The sequence below is a fragment of the Callithrix jacchus genome, chromosome 1 (genome assembly GCF_049354715.1).
Source record: "Callithrix jacchus isolate 240 chromosome 1, calJac240_pri, whole genome shotgun sequence".
Lineage (NCBI taxonomy): Eukaryota > Metazoa > Chordata > Mammalia > Primates > Cebidae > Callithrix > Callithrix jacchus.
Window position 1 is genome coordinate 25,787,292 of NC_133502.1, and position 19,162 is coordinate 25,806,453.

A 19,162-nucleotide genomic window follows, 5' to 3' on the forward strand; every position below is an offset into this window, starting at 1 on the left:
CCTTCCCACCTCCGAGAAGAGAGGCTGGTGGCGAGGAGGCCACTTCCAACCGAGCTAGTCTGAATTCTCCTGCGGATGGACTTCAGCTCTGCAGGGCTTACAGGGTCAAGTCCTCAATTTCCTAATGGTCAACTCCTCAAGTTGATGCTTACAAGTCCTAGGTCTGACCTCATCACTGATGAAGAAGAGTTTGATTGAGCTCTTTGTACAGATTGTTGTTCTCTGCCTGTCAGACCACAGAGAACTCTCATAAATTCAGTGTATTGAAGAAGCTAGAGTAAATTCCATGATGCTGGCATTTTAAGGAAAACACTACCTAATGCAGAGAAGAGAAACACTCATAAAAGCCTAAACGTTGACCCGGAGGTGGGAACTCTCAGCTGAGGACTGTGATTTTCAACATGAAAATCACTCCAGAGCAATGTGCACTCACCTTGTCACCTTTCGGTCCTTGAAAACTTAAGCCCATTTGCCCCTGTGGATTAAAAAGAACGCTTTCATTATTGGACTTGTCGACTTTGCTCAGTCATGCTATAAACCTCACACAAAATGCAGTAAGATGGTAGATTTCAGGCAACAGCTTTGTCCCATAACCGTCATAAAACTTTCTGGAAAGTAATGATCATGCTGTATTCAATGGCTAGGAAAACAGCTTTTAAAGTGTTACTGATCAAAGATTCTAAGACCTTTTTTTAAATTTGCAGTTTTTAAACTCTTGCATTAGGAAACTAAAGGAAATATCAGTGATTCCAAAGTATTGGTTAAGGGATGAATGAAAGAAAAGATCACTTTATTGATAGATGATTAACAGATAATAAATTATAGATACTTAAAAATATATTTAGATAAAGATAGTGTTACTTTGCCAACTTTTTTACAGAATGAAAGGAGAAAAATGAGCCATAGAAATTTCATGATAGCCTTATACTAACACCAAAGGGCAAGAAATGAAAATAAAAAACCTTTACCTTTTCACCTGGAGGGCCGGGAGGGCCTGGGGGACCCTGGGAGAGACAGCATTTTAATTAAATAGGATTCACAACTCTAGTGATTCACAAGTCCTTCTTTAGGCTAATGTTATCTTAAGATTCTCCAGTCAACATGATCATTTATTTGTAAAATATTTTTCATGGGCTTCCCCTCGCTTCCCGCTCCTAGCAGGTACAGGACCCTCCGGTGTGACCATATCGGTACCCATCCTCCCTGCTCCGCAGTGAAGCCACCCAGGGCAGAGCGTGCCTGTCCATCTTTGAACTCACTCCCACAGACTGTGGCTACCAGCGATACCCGGCCAGCCCCTACAGTCATGACCGCACTATCTGTTTATGATGCTACCATCACCCCTGTCCCACAGCTCTGGGTATATGAAAACCAGGTGCCAGCCAGATGTTTAGGAAGAGGGAAGCTGATTCCACCATGTCCAAATTAAGAGCAACCATGACCATGTAAAGTTTTTACTAAATTATTATTTATGTTCACACCTCAGTGTGGTCGTCCTTTGAATGACAGCCCCAGAACTTACTGGTGGTCCCGTAAATCCTGGAGGCCCAACAGGGCCTGTAAGCCCCGGCAGTCCTGGTGGGCCCTGGAATGCAGTGAGAAAGAAATGAGTTACGATGCAAACTGGGAGTCAGCTGGCACACGTTCACGAATATCCAGCAAACACTTACTGTCATCCCTGGGGGTCCGGGAAATCCTCGTTCACCTTTCAACAGCATCCCGGGCACATGGCCAAGTATCTCGCCTGGATCACCCTAGACGATGGAAAAAGGAAAAAGGAAGTTGCAAACATTGACATTCACGTGAAGAAACTTAAAACACAGTGAGCAGTTGGCAGGTGTTACTGTTACAGGACTAGCCCGCGTCTGGGAGTCAGACCCTGTGTAAACTGGTAATCGACAGCCTGGCCGTGTCTCCATCATGGCCGTGTCTCCATCATGGCCATCATCTTCCCAACCAGCGTTAGCTGCTCCATGATCAGCTCAGCCGTAGCCAGGACTGAATGTGGAGACGGCCCAACAAAGGGGCCGCAACACTGTGCACCTGACTGTCCCCCCGTCTAGAAAAGCGCCCCTGTCTCTGGTTGAAAGACTGCTGTGTGACCACAGGCTCTTCCCACAAAACAAGAATTCTCTTTTGAGAAAAGGCTCAGGATGAGTATTTTTATAAAAGCAGGATGTGATGGGAAATTGTATCTGTCAACTTGGCTACACCACATTATTGGGTTAAACACCAGTCCAGATGTTGCTGGATGGCATTTTTTTTAATGAGATTAACACCTAAATCAGTACACTCTGAATAAAGCAGATGACCTTCCATACGCTGGTGGGCCGCATCCAATCAGTTGAAGGCCTTAGAGGATAAAAGATTGATCTCCCTGAAGAAGGAGGGATTCTGCTCACACACGGCCTTTGGACCCAAGACTGCAACTCCACCTCTTCCCTGGTGTCCAGCCTGCCTGCTCACCCCACAGGTTTGAGCTTGCTGGCCCACAAGCATGAGAACCAATGCTTTAGAAGCAGTTTCTCCTCTCTCTGGCTACACACACACACACACACACACACACACGCGCGCGCACGCGCGCACTACTTGTTCTGCATCTCTGGAGCGCTCTGACACACAGGGCACAATGGGGATTAACCTCCTATGCGTTCTGAATCACAGGAGCACGGGAACTCTCAGCCTCATTCAGGTAAGCAGTTATCTCTCCTGCGGCTGCTGAGACCTGTAAGTCTCCCTTTGACAGGAAAGCTCCCAACACCCAGGTGCCTGAGGTCCCCGGGTTGCATCAAGCACAACACACACATTACAGGGGTGCACAGTCTGAGGTTGGGCTGATGCCAGCAACCAAGCCCCAAATCAGAAACACCCCGCCTGGGAAAAGCTGTCCAGGTTCCCTCCATGGAAGTCTGAGAGGTGCCTAGGAAGCCCTGTTCTCCTGTCTGCCCTCCCTGATTTGGGTGAAATGAGCCTTCACCATCACACCAGGCTTCGTCCTCTGCTTAATCCCTGTTAAAAAACCACGCCAGGTGTCTGAACGTCAGAGTTGAAGAGCTGACTTTGCATATTGCTTATACAGTCTTCTAATGTAGCAGAGTTTGGGGAAACGTATTCAGAAGCAATGGATCAGCCAAAGCAGTTTAAAGAAAAGGTGTTTTTATGTCGCTTGTTTCAAACACATTTCCCTGTCATTAATCCAGTAAAGCAACATAAAATAAAATAAAATGTACCTTCATTCCTGGTAACCCTGGTGGTCCCTAAAAAAGAAAGTTTTGGTGTTAGTTTTGTCTTTCTCAAAATATCATTAGCATTAAAAATGTTATTATACAATGTTATACATAAAACATGTCATTAAAACATAAGCAAAGAAAGAAACGGAAATGGAATGAGAAGAAAGAAACTATAAAAAGAAAGAAGTTCTGCCCTTAAATAACCCTGTACTCACGGGATTTCCGGTGAAGCCAGGCAAGCCGGGGGGCCCGAGCGGCCCTCTCTCTCCCTGGGGAGACAGCAGAGCGTCATTCGTGCGCACGGTGCGGGGCACACACGCCATCCCTGACACCGCATGAGTTACTCGGCCCCACCCTTCAGCTGTTGGTTAAAGTCTTTTTCCTGAAAACAGTTTGCCACAAGCTATGCAACAGTGTACCACTTTGTGAAAGAGGAAATATACCATAGTATCATTAATAGGGGCAAAGGCTCATAACGACATTTTCCTACTTGGGGTAGTAATTGATTAAAGGTATTAAGTTTCGTGCTTAAACGCAATTTTAGGATAAAAGTCTAAAAGGAAGAAAGGAACAATTATATCTTTCTGGTACACTAAACATGGGAACACTGTATTTCCTTACTAAACAAAGGAAACTTTCGGACAAGTAACTTTCCAACTGTGGCAAATAAAACTCTGTTAACAGAATCACACTCCCTGACTCCCTAATATGCACAATTATATAAACACGCTGGAAAAGGAGGGTCTCGGTCCCGGACTTACCTTTGTGCCGTTGCATCCTGGAATACCTGGGGGGCCTGGAGGGCCGTCTTGGCCAGGAATACCCTGTGATTAAGGAAGTGAAAATGTAACCCAAATAGAAAACCACCTGATGGAAAACATTCCACAAAACAAGCAGAGTGCATTTTCTATACATACGGGAAGTCCTGGGTTTCCAGGGTAGCCAGATGCTCCTGGGGGCCCCTGTGAGCGGAAGGAAAGCAGTCAGTGAAGGACTGGGAAACCTTACTTCCTCCTACACATCCACCCAGTTAATGGAGTCCTGCCCTCATTTTTGGTGTCCAGAACACACACACACACAAAGCAGACAGTGCACTCTGCACAAGAGGCAGCAGAGGGCACAGCCCAGGGCAGACTGCCCAGGCTTACAGTAGCAAATCTACACCAAAAGCACACTACTGCCACTCGCAACTGCATAGATATGGAACCAGTCCAACTACCTACCAACCAATGAGTGGATAAAGGAAATGTGGAATATACGCCCTGTGGAATACTACTCAGCCATAAAAAGGAACAAAATGATGTCGTTTGCAGCAAATTGGATGGAGCTAGAGGCCATTATTCTAAGGAAAGTCACCCAGGAATGGGAAACCAAATACCGCATGTTCTCACTCACAAGCGGTAGCTCTCTATGAGGATGCAAAGGCTTAAGAGTGATACAGTGGACTTTTGGGACTTGGTGGAGGGAAGGCTGGGGGGCGGTGAGGGACAAAACACTACATAGTGGGTACAGTGTACACTGCTTGGGTGACAGGTGCACTAAAATCTCAGAAATCACCACTGAAGAACTTATCCACCTATCCAAAAACCGCCTGGACCACAGAAACTACTGAAATAAAAAAAAATTAAAAGATGAATTTTTAAAAACCTAACTGTCCATCCCTTCAAACGTAAGGGAGCCCATGCACAAAATAACTCTGCCCCATCTCATCTTTAATAAGAGATGGAGAGGAGGAAGAGCAAGCCTGGCTCTGAAAGTACCACGACTTTTCCATGAAACGAGGTCACCACTGTCCAACGACTACAGACGCAGCACCCATTGCCCCTCCCCAGAATTAAAGAATGCCCAGAAGAGATTCCTGAAGAACAATTAGGGGAAAGCAAGTTTGCAGAACCCAGGAGTAAGAGGCTCAGCCTGTGCACTGGCCCCGTGGGAACGTCTGGGGCTCAGGGAGTCACGGGCTGCTCCTGGCTGCCCGCCCCTGCTGTGTGAGCTGGGAGAAGAGACGGAGGACAAAGGCTCGGAGAAAGAAGGGGAAAGGTGCAGACTCTGGAAGCCTGGAAGCGGGCCCGAACCACGCAGGGAATCATCAACTGTGAGCGGCAACTCTACTCACTCTTGTCCCTTTTGTTCCAGGTAGTCCTGGCTCTCCAGTATCACCCTGGAACAGAATAGACATGCTGCTGTCATTGATCACTGTTACCTCAGAAATGCAGGCAGTCTTACATCCACCCCACCCCCCCCATCTCACAGCCACGCTCATCCGTCCCACCCCCATCCCACATCCACCCCACCCCCATCCCACAGCATGCTTACCTTTTGTCCTGGTGGTCCTTGTGGCCCCTCAGGTCCTTGCATTCCAGGAAACCCAATGACACCTTGTAACCCTGGGAGGCCTCTTTCACCCTACACAAGAGGAACACAGTCAGGCAAAAGGCAGCAGGAAAGAAACAGAGGACGGAATTGGTGCAGCTGTGATGGCTAATTGTGTTAGTTGTTGTTGTTGAGAGGGAGTCTCACTCTCTTGCCCAGGCTGCAGTGCACTGGTGTGATCTTGGCTCACTCTAATGTCCACCTCCCAGGTTCAAGTGATTCTCCTGCCTCCTACCAAGTAGCTGGGACTACAGGCACCCACCACCACGCTGGCTAATTTTTGTATTTTTAGTAGAGACAAGGTTTTACCTTGTTGGCCAGGCTGGTCTCGAACTTCTGACCTCAGGGGATCCACCCTCCTCGACCTCCACAAGTGCTGGGATTACAGGCGTGAGCTACCACGCCTGGCCCGCGATGGCTAATTTTAGGTGTCAAGTTGACTGGGTCACAGGATACCCAGAGAGCTGGTAAAGCATGATTTCCGGGTGTGTTTCTGAGAGATTGGCATTCGAATACGTGGACAGTAAGGAAGGCCTTCCCTCTCCCAAGGTGACTAGGTGGTACTGCTGTTAGCTGAGGCCCAAACAGAACAAAGAGGCAGAACAGAGGCCAACTCTCTCTTCTGGAACTCGGACACCTTCTCCTGCCCTTGCACATCAGAACTCCAGGTTCTCCGGCCTTCAGATACAGGGACCTGCACCAGCAGCCCCGTGGGCTCTCCAGCTGCTGGTCTTAGCCCGAGTTACACTTCAGGCGCCCGAGTTTGCAGATGCGAGATCATGGAACTCCTCAGCCTCCATGATCCTATGAGCCAATTCCCATCATTAATCTATCATCCAGCCTCGCACAAGTCCGCAGTGAGTGTATGGAAACAGACAGCAGTGGCGACCTCAGGCAGGAGTCATACCTCACTCCTGGCGTGATGCTTTAGATGTACTAAATGCCAGATAATTTCTTGGGAAAATAAAATAGTAAATAGTGAGGGATGTTTCACTGAACTGCTTATAATTTCACACTATCAGTGGACCTCTCTTGTTAGCAACAGTCTCAGCGCTGAGATTTTGTGATGGAACTTCCAAGACGTCTTCCTCTTCAGAGACCATTAGGAGGCGTGAGCAGGCAGAGTCCACAGTGTGGACCTCAAGCAAGATGCTGAGCCTCCCCTGAACCATCACGGGGTGCTGGTGGGCTTTCATGAGAAATGTCTTTCAAGAGTGTGTTTTGGGCCGGGCATGGTGGCTCACGCCTGTAATCCCAGCACTTTGGGAGGTTGAGGCAGGTGAATCACCTGAGGTCAGGAGTTTGAGACCAGCCTGGCCAACATGACAAAACCCTGTCTCTACTAAAAACTGCAAAAATTGGCCAGGTGTGATGGCACATGCCTGTAATCCCAGCTACTCAGAGGGCTGGGGCTGAGGCTGGAGAATCACTTGAACCTGGGAGTAAGAGGTGGCAGTGAGCTGAGATTGTGCCCCTGCACTCAAGACTGGGCAACAGAGTGAGACTCCATCTCAAAAAAACAAACAAAAACCCATAACTATGATAAGAAATCAAGAAGATCTATTTGCTTTACAGCATGTGGATTTTAATGCAGTCTTACCATAGGAACTGGGTAGATTAAGCAGCCATTATCAGCTGATTGAGAAACAGAAGGCAGGCACTTTGGAGATTACTGGTAGGATTACTTAGTGTTCAGTGCTTTTCTCAAAGTTGTCATAGTTTAAAGTAAAAATAAACTGACCAGCTACACATTACATAACATAAACATCCAAAGTTACCGTTCTTTCCAAGCCACTCAGCCAGGCCTGGTACTTACTGGTGATTTAACTGCCTGCCACATTTTTACAAATGCAGAAAGGAGGTTACAATCCTGGAACTCAATAAAATAGTCAGTGGATGAAAGAACCTCAAGCCCCACCGTGTGGCACTGCCCCTTCAGGCCAGCAGCATCCAGGGAATCGGCCAGAGGAGCAGCCGTGACCCCACGAGGCTCTGAGCCCAAGTTTTTACAGGGCAGGCTGGCTCCTTCTCCCTGAGGCCTGTGCCAGTGAGGAACGAGAAACATTTCCAGACCAAGACTTGTTCAAATGAAGAGCTCCTTAAACACACCCATCCTTCGCCTACAGTGATGGCCCCAGGACACAAGGGCAGAAAATCCTGCTGTGAGGAGCTCTGGGGCACAAGGTCAGCAATCTGGGCCACTCAGTTTTCGGATGTAGGAAAAGCCTCCTCAAACCAGAATAGGACTGAACTCCAAACAGCTGGCTAAAATAAATAAATCAATATGGACTTTGTAGCCCCAAATAACCCAGCATGAGATAGGACGGAAATGAGAAAGGCATGTCCATGCAGAAGCTTTCTAATACATTTGGTGGAGTATTTTTAGTACTAGATTAACACTGTCAGTATCACCATGAGACACAATGATAAGATTTTATAATTCTTGATTTAACCATGGAATGCACGGAGGACCAGAGCCAGATTCACTGATTTCTAGTTTCTCACTGAGTCAGCACTACAGCCAGAAATAGAAATGAGGTCAGCCTTCACCACAGTCCCTGTTTTTTCTGGGTCACTAGAGCAAGCCGGTTCCCAGCAGAGTATCTAACAATTCACCAACTTCATGTTAGCCCAAGGTACCGACCCTTTTATGTCCATTTCACAGATAGGGAAAGATTCCAATGCTTCACTGACTTGTCACATGTCACTGGGTGACCCCTCATGCTGCTGGGAACAGAACACAGAAATCTGAATTCCCAGACCTTGCTTTCACAAGAACACATTCTTTCCCAGTGTCACCGGAACGCTTAAGCAATCTATGTCTCCAGAGCTTTCAAATGAAGGAGCTAAGAAGGAAGTGACTCCTCCATGCACGTGGGTCTTGCCATTCCCCACATTCTTTTTTAACGTTCTTAATCTTTTGTCCAGATTAAAGTGCACACGAAGAATCTACTACTCTGCACCCTGTCCAAGGTTATTATGGGAACCAGGGCAGCGCAAACAGACAGGATAAGCCCTTAAACAGCTATATAGTTAGCTGGCGACTAGCATGCTGTATGGGGCCAAATCATTCCTCTGAGCTTTTAGCTCATGTCCGCCGGGATTGTAAGAACAGCAAAGAGCTGGACAAGTTGTACAAAGGTTATTGGAATCAGTAGTGTCCAAGCCAGACTTTGCAGCTGCTACTGGCAATGCTACAACTGTGACCCCCATGACCCCCCTTCCACTGGAGCTCAAGGAGAATGTGCACAGTTAGGAGTCAGGGAACAGGCCCCTTGATCATCCATTTCCCAAGGTGCGCTCAAGGGAAGGTCCAAAAATCCACAGCGGCCACAGACTTCACGTCAGGCAAAAATGAAACCACAACCATCGTCTGTCACAGCAATGACTACTTAAAATGGAAGAGAGAAATGAGAAACTTGAAAAATATAACATAGAAAGTTTTATGCAACTACACCGTGTGGCCTCATTTCTGAACATCAGTGCAATGCACAGCACTAGTCAAAACAGGGAATTTCTATGCCAAAAATGGAGACGATGACTGCCGTGTCCTCAAATGACGAAACTCAGAATGTGTGGAGGGAGAACAAAGTGCCACTGTCTATACAGATGAAGGAATGCAACATGGAGAACGATCTTGGCGCCAAAATTAGCCATTCTTAGTTAGACATGAAATAGCGTTTCATGCATGGAGCAACTTAGCATTCTTGCTTAATGTATTATCTAAAGCAAGCATCGACTTTCTAAAAAAATCCTTCAAATGCATGGAGAAAAAGTCATGTTATAATACCCAATTTTTTCTCTTCCTCTTCCAATACTTGTAGAAACAAGTTCACGGTTCAGGACACCAAATGCTCAAATAAGCTTCCGTCACAGATAAGTCAGAAATACAAATACAAATCAAGCACCCAGGACAGATGAAGTTGAAATAGCATGAAGCTTCTAAATGTGGAGGGAAAATATAATTACCAACAACAGAAACTGATGTCAACACAAAATATACCCAGAATAAGCAGTCATCGGAATTCCTACAGTCAAGACCCTGTAATGCCTGTTTCAACAGCCAACATGGAATCCGTACCTTTAAATGAAAATTGGAAGGGATTTTTGCAATCTGAACTATTGGGATCACAGAACTGCACCACAGACTGAAGCACATACAGAAATGCTGCCAGCACTCTGGGGCTTCCTCTGTGCACAGACTGAGTATGAGTACTGGGTCTGGGTACTGAGCATGGAGTGTACTGGGTATGGCAGCCTCCACGTGCTGGGTGTATTCATGGGAAACAAGCAATGCTCATCAGGGAGACTGTAATTCCTTCTCCATCTCAACCCTGTAACTCCTTCAGAGCCAATGCCATTGTTTCTTTCATTCACAGTGTCTGAATTCAATCAAAGTCATGGGATGCTGAACTAGCCAATTGTATGACATGAAGCTCAGCATGAGGTAGGATTCCACATGTGAATCCTAAAAACTTGAAAAGGTAGTAAAAGGTTGCTGGGCAGGACAGGACCCCCGAAGCCTTTGCAGTGTAAGAGTTCTGGACACCATTACAGACTGGCCGGAGTCCGCAGCAGGGGCTGACAGGCGCAGGGAAAGCTCGCGCTCCGGACCCTGCGCCACACTGCTGCTGCTGCTTTCTGTCATCTGGCGCCTTGAGATTTCCATTTACGAGCAAGACTGCACACCATTCCGGGAACGAAAGGCCTCACGTTGGAAGCCAGTGCTCAGCAAGCATCCAGTGAAGGGGAAATGACGTCGAGGACGGCTCATAGTCGGTGGGTGAGTGCGGAACTCTGCCCGGAATTCCACAAGGCCAACTCCTTGAGTCCAACCACCATCGGACATCAGCAGGACCATTTCCTGAGTGTCGCTGCCACTGGGAAACAGGTGGGAAGGCTGCAGGCCTTGCCGTAGGGTCATGGAAAACTCTGTGGTGAGGCCCTGCCGGGAGCTCCCTCCATGCCAGGAGGCTTGACATTAGGGCAGAAATATGGCCACGGTGGTATGAGCAGCGACAGGGCGCAGGGAGATCCCCTAGAGGGTCTGCTTTTCCTAAGACGAAGTCATGAGTGCTCATTCGCCTTTGCTCTATGAGATTTACAACTGAGCTCTGAAGTGTATGTGTTCACTAGAAGTACAGGAAAGAAATTGGATAGTGTGGATGGCACTCAGCAGCCACATTTATCACTACTATCATTTCTTGCATTTAAATATTTAACATTAAAGCAGGAAAGATTACACCAATCACACACAAAAAGCACGGCTGCAAATCTGTGTCTTCTTCCCAAAACTCTCCTTTTCTCCCGGAAGCCCAGACGTCTAGCTGGAGATGGTGAATATCAGGAAATGCATGCAGTGGCCCTCCATGGACTATGTGGGTAGACACAAGGGCTTGAGCAGTGCACACAGAGCTCCTGAGCTTATGAGGGGGTATGTCCCAACAAGCCCATTGTCAGTTGAATATATATATACATGTATATATATAAATTTTGAGACAGGGTCTTGCTCTGTCACTGAGGCTGGAGTGCAGTGGTGCGATCTTGGCTCACTGCAACCTCAACCTCCCTACCAGCTGGGATTATGGGTGCCTGCCACCACGCCCCAATAATTTTTCTAGTGTTAGTAGAGACAGGTTTTCGCCATGTTGGCCAGGCTGGTCTCGAACTCCTAACCTCATGTGATCTGCCCACCTCATCCTCCTAAAGTGCTGGAACTACAGGCATGAGTTACTGCACACAGCCCAGTTGAAAATATTTTTAAGTCAAAAACATATTTAATCATCTAACCTATCCAACATCGTAGCTTAGCCCAGCCGTCCTTAAATGTGCTCAGAAAACTTACGGTGGCCTACACTGGGCAAAACTGTCTAACGCAAGGCCTGCTTTATAATAAAGTATTTAACAGCTGCTGTCATTTATTGAATTCCATATGAAAAGAGAAAAACGGAATGGCTCACCGCCCCTGACGGGCATTGTGAGAGTGGCCTGTCACATGACGCTAGCCCAGGAATTTTGAATTTTGATCTTTCAAAATCCATGACCTTCAGATATCATAAGAGCTGTTCTAGTTCTGGGAGACTTCTGGACTCGTCCTGGCTCTTAGAAAGCGCGTGGGGTTGTTTGGGCAAGTTCCTCATTTCCTGGACCCCCACTGTCCTCCTTCTGACCATCACCAGCGTTGTTCTGACTGCTCCAAAGCTACCGATGGTGGAGATGACCAGGTTCGTGTGAAGCACGAGCGAGACCTCAGTGCTGGAGTCTCCTGGCCAAAAGAATAGTGCTGGGGTCTGAGGGGTGGATAAACCAGATGTGAAAATGCCGTTCTCTGTTGCCCAAGCCTGAACCATAACTTTTATGGTGGATTCCCGGTCCTAGGATTCTTGGGTGGAAATCCCCAAGCCCTGACAACAGGTCCATGCGATAGAAATGGTCCACCCTGTGCTCAGCAAGAGCCTGCCTCAGCTACAGCATTTGATGCAGAATCATCTCTGGGTGTCCATGTTCAAAGACAGATTTCTGTTGGACAAATCCTGACGCTGAAACACTATCCGAGCCCACAGTGAATTCTGGCACAATTCTAGGCTCAAGTATTCTAACATGAACTTTATCACTCACCATGAAGCTGACTGACAGAGCTGAACACCGTATGTAATCCACAGCTAGAAGGTGATGGTTACAGAGGAGATGCACAGTGACTATTTCTCATAGATCCACATTTACAGAGAAATAAAACCATCGATATTTTCTGATCCATGAAAATCCACTTTGCACATCCACTTATAAGAAAAAAATGAATTAAAAGGAGTCCTTGGCAAAACGCTTTCTAAAGAACTATCACTGATCACAAGAATAACTCAAGGAGCCCTCAGTGTGGTCTTATTATAAAACAGTTAAGACTTCCCCGAAAGCCATCCAAAAGCAAACAAACCATCTGACATCCTCGATCCAGTAAAAATGTTCTATGAAAACTCAGTGCTGATAAATTACTGGCAGCTAAAGAAAAAAAATCTTAAAAATCTTAAAAATGTCCGAAGGTCCTTAGATCTTATCAGAGTTGCAGACATTCGTCCCTGATGAAAGTCGAGCCTGACCCACAGAAGCGCACAGTAAAACTGCGAGCCAAGGTCTCCAGAGGCAGCGATTATCTTCAACAGTTTGTTCCTTATCTTCTCTCAGAAAAACAGTCCAAAATGCTCTCATTAATTATTACTCCAAAGCAGTACTCTGTTTCCAATATTGTTCAACAGAACCATGTTAAGTCAGTCCCCTAAAGCGGTCAGAATTCCATGTTGAAAAGGAAGAAAAATATGATGATGATCTTCTTCCAAAGACTCATGAAGCTGCCTGGTCAGATCCCATGTGTTCCTGTGCTCAGGCAGCGGGTCTGTCATCAATAGCTTAATTCCATTTTCCCATCACACCACACCAGCATGCAGTGCATTCTCTGCAAACACTTGTATTTTCCTGGCTCTGCCTCCATTAACAACACAAGCATATGCCCATGTGAAGCACCAAGCTCCTGGCCGGGGCATCCATAGATGCCCAGGCACCTGCAAGCTCCAGGCACCTGCAATCCACACAGCAGCACCCCGGGGCCCTGGCACCCCTCAGCACATTCGAGGGCGCTGCCTCCATCTGAAACAGGCACATTCACGCCCTCCCCGGCGGGCCCTGGCACCTCAGGCACACCCATGGGATCTCAGCCAAGCACCCCCTTGTTGGAGAAGTACTCAGACACAGAAAGCTCTGGGGAAAACCGAAACTCTGGCAGACAGTGGAGCCTGTGACACCACCAGGCAGAGGAGCCAATGGCCCCAATCAAGGCTTGGGAGAGGAGCCTCCGTGGGCTGTGGCTGCTCACCACTAGAGGGAGCTTTGGGACTACACATTTTCCTCCAAATTAATTAAAACTCCCAGTGGACCTTACAGTAGTAAGCCTTTAAATATATTAAATATTCAGTGCCATTGAATACATTCTGTGGGCAGAGTTGAGAGAAATCCCTTTGATATGGCCTAAAAGAACTCTATGGTAAATATGTTTAATTAGGATTCAAAATTTAATTAAAATTAAATATAAAACTAGTAATCTGAATATTGAGACTACTGCATTACAGGTAAATGCGGTCACCCCATAAATAATGAGAATGATGGATATTTTCCGGATAGCGCTTTCACATTCATTTTATAATGGTTTATAAAGGTTCTCCTCGGTCCTCTTCCACTACAAGTTTATAGAAAACTTAGGCATTAAGGTACTTTAGTCCATTCTCCTGAGTTTTGCCAATTCTGAAAGAAAAAAAATATCTATCCAGTTTTTTTGGCTTCCAAAAAAGATGATAACATTCTCTCCTTTGCTTAACCTATCAACATGAACACTCATTAAAATCAAAATTACAGATGCCTCTACCTAAACCTATCACCTAACATTCTTTTTCTCAAATAGAGATTTTTAAAAATCTCTTTAAAATGAGAAAAACAGTACAGACAACAAGTGTTCTGCCGCAGCTTGGAACCTCACTTTCTGTAGCTCTGGACGGTTGCACATGTTGCACACTGAAGCAATCAGGGGCCAAATCCAGCCACTAAAGCTAGGTGTTGGCACAACAGGCAGCCTTTATCTAATATGTGCAGAGCTGAAAACAGCCCAGTGGTAGCAAAACCATCCTTCAAGTTAAGTTGCACAGAGCTCTCTGAGGGTTCCTGCCTGGGTGACACCCCAAGGATGTCAGGACACACAGCTACACACCAAGAGGCAGCCTCTGTGTAGACTTTAGAGGCTTGGTACTGACCTGCCGAGAGGTGGGAAGACAACTGAGGCATGTCCCTCAAAAGAGCCCTAATCCAGGGCAGGGGCTGAGCTGCCCAGTCACTGCTGCCAACACTTTGGTTGACTTTTGGTTTGGGTTTTTACTTATTCCATTAATATATGCACTAGAATACTCTCCTCAAAGGGCTAGAAATGGGCATGGCAGAAATGAATGCTTCCAACTTGAGCTCCGGCCACTGCAGGGATGATCACACTTAGCAGTTACTGAGAGTCTGCACGTGAAATCACACCTCTGCTCACCAGCACCACTGTCCTTTTACGAAGTTCCATGAAATTTATCACAACTCTAGGTCATGACTTAGTTAAAGATTTGGGAGAAGAAGAGAGATTGCAGGAACATAAATAATTGATAATAAAATATCAACAAGAGGTTAGCTCTCTTCTGAGTTTGTATAAAGAGAGAGAGAGAGAGATGGAGTCTTGCTCTGTCACCCATGTTGGAGTGCAGTGATGCGATCTTGGTTCACTGTAACCTCCGCCTCCCAGGTTCAAGTGATTCTTGTGCTTCAGCCTCCCAAGTAGCTGGGATTACAGACATGCACCACTACGCCTGGCTAATTTCTGCATTTTTAGTAGAGACGGGCTTTCACCATCTTGGCCAGGCTGCTCTCGAACTCTTGACCTCAGGTGATCCACTGCCGTGGTCTCCCAAAGTGTTGGGATTACAGGTATAAGCCACAGGACCTGGCCTAATTTTTTTTCTTATAAAGACACTTTGCTTTATTTTCATTAGCTCCAAAGCAAGGACCCTGAGAGTTCAAAAGAAGTGTTCTCCATTAGCAGAAATGTTGAGAAATACCAATTAGAGCCTCCTAGATAGCTGAGGAAGTCATTAACTTGAACCGAATAATGTCTGTGGGTGTGGGGCAGCTTCGTGCAACAAAACCAGGACACAGAAAAGTCAGGAAACGCCACAAGGTAGGTGATGGATTTTTTTTTTCTTGGTCTATGATAAAAGTAAACTTGAAAAATGAAGATGATATACTCTGAAGGTAAGAATTACAGTTGATAACACAAAAGCATGCAAGATAGTCTTTAGGTTTAAACCTTGAGAGAATTGCTCGTTGCCAATTAAGAAAAAACTTAATTTTTTTCTTAAAAATGTGCTAGACATAATTATTTATCAAAATTGGGTTTTACAGGTTCCCTGGGTCCTCATCCTCTGAGTGGTCACCTACCAGGAGATGCTGAAACCCAGCAGGCAGTGACTGCCATTCCGTCTAGTCCCCTCCCCTAGCACCTCGAACAGATGGCACAGGGTAGGTACTCAATTAATGTTTTCATGAGTGGGTCGGGCGCAGTGGCTCATACCTGTAATCAGCACTTTGGGAGACCGAGGCAGGTGGATCACCTGAGGTCAGAAGTTCAAGACTAGCCTGGCCAACATGATGAAACCTTGTCTCTACTAAAAATACAAAAATAACCCAGGCATGGTGGCATGCACCTGTAATCTCAGCAACTCGGAAGGCTGAGACAAGAGAATCGCTGAACCCAGGAGGCAGAGGTTGCAGTGAGCTGATATCACACCACTGCACTCTAGCCTGGGCGACAGAGAGAGACTCTGTCTCAAATAAATACATAAATAAATAAAAATAAAATATTTTCATGAGTGGATCGGAAAAGATCCCAAGAAAATGATATAAATCTACAAGAGGGAGCAGGTTTAGGAGCCCTATTTTCAAACGACTACGAAAACAAGCACCCACACTGCGGGGAGCAAGCACATGGAGCTCTGGGCGCACTGCTCTCCACGCACCCTCCTCTGCAGGAATGGGAAAAGAACCTAGCCCAGAGCTAGAACATTCTGGTGCTGGCTCCTGCGCCCACCGCCAAGCCCCGGGACGCTCTGAAAATCAGTTTCAGCATCATCTGTAAGTGAGGGATGACTCCAGCTGCATGGCTCACCTGGCAGCATTCCTTTAAAAATCAAATGTGCTCAAGCATTCAGTTAAATGCTCCGCAAATGGCTCTGAAAGAAACTGGTCCTACTTTACTGTTATCTAAACACATAAATATTTTGTGTTTATTCTCAGGATTTCTATGTCCAACGAGCCAGCTGCATTTCCCCTGAAGCCACGGAATGCTTTAAAAGAGAATAAAAAGGCCACACTGCTAGTGTTCCCAGCAGTCATGACCCAAGAAGTATCTCATTCCTGTTTTTGTGGCTAAGACAGACATAAGAAAATTGGAACTTCTTGAGTATTTTAGAAAGATGACAGTTTTAAGAAACTCCCCCCTTTATCTTATACTCAAGGTTTTGTGTTTCTTCCTTAACAAATACTTCTGGAATTCATGCTGCTCAAGCCTAGAACATTCCATTGATTCTGTCAGGTCAGCCTGGGTCTTAGGAAAGCCACCACAATCCTCCACAGATAGCCTGTAAGTAGCCAATGACATACATAGGTCCAGAATCCTCAGATCACTTCCTTACTCCCAAGCAAGTTACTTATCACTGATAACATTTCACCCCAGGATGCTGCAGTCATTTCAATACTCCATTAATCATACTCGGAATCTCAGAGATAAGAACAGTTCTAAGCCAGTTAAAACTTGACAAACCAACTTTGCCCATGGAATACAATGTAATCTCAGCAGAGCTGGAGGTTTTACAAAACCCACTGTTAACCTAACTCATTAATCTGAAAAAGCAGTAGTGAGATTGATCTAAATTAATAAGTAACTGAATTTTAATCTCTTTTAAGTGAACACTATTAATTCCTTTAAAACAAACACAGTCACCCAAAGAAAGAAATTAAGCCAACATCTCAAAGTTTTATTTTCTTTTGTGTTTTGCTTACAATCTTGGTTTTAAAACTGGATAGACAAGAAAAGCATATAATTGCAAGCTCAATACCAAATATTGGTGCATAATTAAGACAATAAATGGCTATTTCATAAATACTTAGAAATGGTCTTCCCTGCGCTGGTAGTCTCTTCACCCCAATGCCATTCATCAAACTGGCAAGACTCTTTTCAAAAGATAATGTGGAGATATATTTTAATCCAAGGTGTGGTCCAATTTTTTAAAATTTTGTATCAGTAAAATCGTATTTAATGCCATTTTCACTATGCCTAGTTTGCAGATGTTTTAAAGATTAAACTTGCAGTACCATTTCCTGCCTTTTTTTCTTAACTACTTAGTGTCAATTGACTAAAATATTGAGGTCTTTGGTTAGGAACTAAGACGTGGAAACAGAACAGTTGGGTTACAGTTTGTAAATTATGAGGTATTAACTTTCTAATAAAAGTAGATGGTAGTGTGTGCAAACAGGTGACACTTCCCCGTGTATGTGGGGATTTTTTTAAAGCTCTATCAATTGGACGACAGACGACCAAGTGTGCATATGGTAGACACACACACCGCATCAGAGAGAGAGGGAGAGATGAAGAAGCAGAGACAGACAGAGAGAAGCTGCACTAAGAGGCAGGTCAGGGACTCCTGCTTCCCACACCCCAGACCCCCCACTCCCAGGGTCTGAGGTCTCAGACACATCACTGAGGCAATTCCTCTTTGGCAAGAGACAGCCGACCAGCCAAGCATCCTGAAACAGCCATTCCTTCACTCCAAGATATATAATTGCCAACTTGGTGGAAACTCTGATCTCTCATGGGAATTCTAAACCTGCAGGACCCACCCTCGGTTCTCCACAGGGAGAGCCAGCATGTTTTGTGAAGAAACAGAGGGAAAGCAGTCATCTTCTTAACAGTGATCTGATATTCCACATAAATGTCCTGCCATGGGTTAGGCCCAGAATTTCGGGATAGCAAATAAGCATCCACAGCATCCAGTCCACACTGAGTGCCCAAGAGCAGCGCCCTCCAAAATCCCCACTCAGGAAAAACAAGCAGAGCCACGCCCGAAGCAGGTTGATGGGAGGGTGCCATTGAGGCCACATGGTGAAGGCCTGGGAGAACGGTTCCTGAAGAAAGCGTGTGTGTGCTAGGGGTATGTACATGTGTATGGTGTGCATATGTGTGTGGCGTGTGTGGTATGTGTGTGTGGGGTATGTGTGTTGTGTGGTGTCTGTGTGGCATGTGTATGTGTGTGTTCTATGCATGCGTGTATGGTGTGTGGAGGGTGTATATGTGTGTGGTAGGCATATATGTATGTGTGTGGTGTGTGCATGTGTGTGGTGTGTGCATGTGTGATATGTGCATGTGTGGTGTGTGCATGTTTGTGTGGTGTGTGGTGTGTGCACGTGTGGTGTGCATGTGTGTGGTGTGTGCATGTGTGATATGTGCATGTGTGGTGTGTGCATGTTTGTGTGGTGTGTGGTGTGTGCACGTGTGTGGTGTGCATGTGTGTGGTGTGTGCATGTGTGTGGTGTGTGCATGCACACATGTGGGGTAGAGAGGACAAAGCCCACAGGTGGCAGGCGTGGGAATACCCTGGATAATCACGCGGGTGTACATGAGCCCTCAACAGAGAGAAAAGAAAAGCAGAGGGGAAATGATTGGGAACTTGTGGTGGGAGGAACAGAAAGGGCAGAAATTTTAAAAGGAAAGAAGGGAAAAGGGAGCGAGTGAGGTGGTGCAGGGTGGTCCAGCTCCTCTACGACCACGGGCGCCTCCCCAGCCCCCTACAGAAGCCGCTGCCACACACTGCCCTAGTCCCTGTCAATAGAGAAAACACTGCTGTGCTTTCTGCCCCAGTCACACCGGCATGCTGTTCTCATGTTTGCTGGAAGTTTCCCTGTGGTATGCTCCTCGGCCCTGGCAGGCAGGACAT

The 19,162-nt window shown here is 46.2% G+C and overlaps 1 protein-coding gene and 1 long non-coding RNA gene across 3 annotated transcripts in view; one reads left to right on the forward strand and one right to left on the reverse strand.

The window, feature by feature from the left end:
* COL4A1 (collagen type IV alpha 1 chain) overlaps positions 1–19,162 on the reverse strand; it is a 151,186-nt gene that overhangs the window by 57,817 nt on the left and 74,207 nt on the right. The window contains exons 3-12 of the mRNA XM_017970460.4: positions 5,547–5,636; positions 5,347–5,391; positions 4,148–4,192; positions 3,992–4,054; positions 3,446–3,499; positions 3,231–3,257; positions 1,671–1,754; positions 1,523–1,585; positions 969–1,004; positions 434–475 (exon numbers count right to left, since the gene is read on the reverse strand). Coding sequence (XP_017825949.2) covers positions 434–475; positions 969–1,004; positions 1,523–1,585; positions 1,671–1,754; positions 3,231–3,257; positions 3,446–3,499; positions 3,992–4,054; positions 4,148–4,192; positions 5,347–5,391; positions 5,547–5,636 — 549 coding nt within the window. The remainder of the gene's footprint in view (positions 1–433; positions 476–968; positions 1,005–1,522; positions 1,586–1,670; positions 1,755–3,230; positions 3,258–3,445; positions 3,500–3,991; positions 4,055–4,147; positions 4,193–5,346; positions 5,392–5,546; positions 5,637–19,162) is intronic.
* LOC118152342 (uncharacterized) lies at positions 10,431–17,849 on the forward strand. Of its 2 annotated transcripts, none has more exons than XR_013519811.1 (3): positions 10,431–10,494; positions 15,576–15,692; positions 17,742–17,849. It is a non-coding gene; the product is annotated as an uncharacterized LOC118152342 (long non-coding RNA). The 2 variants fall into 2 exon arrangements; XR_004741027.2 differs by lacking the exon at positions 17,742–17,849 and adding an exon at positions 16,467–16,603.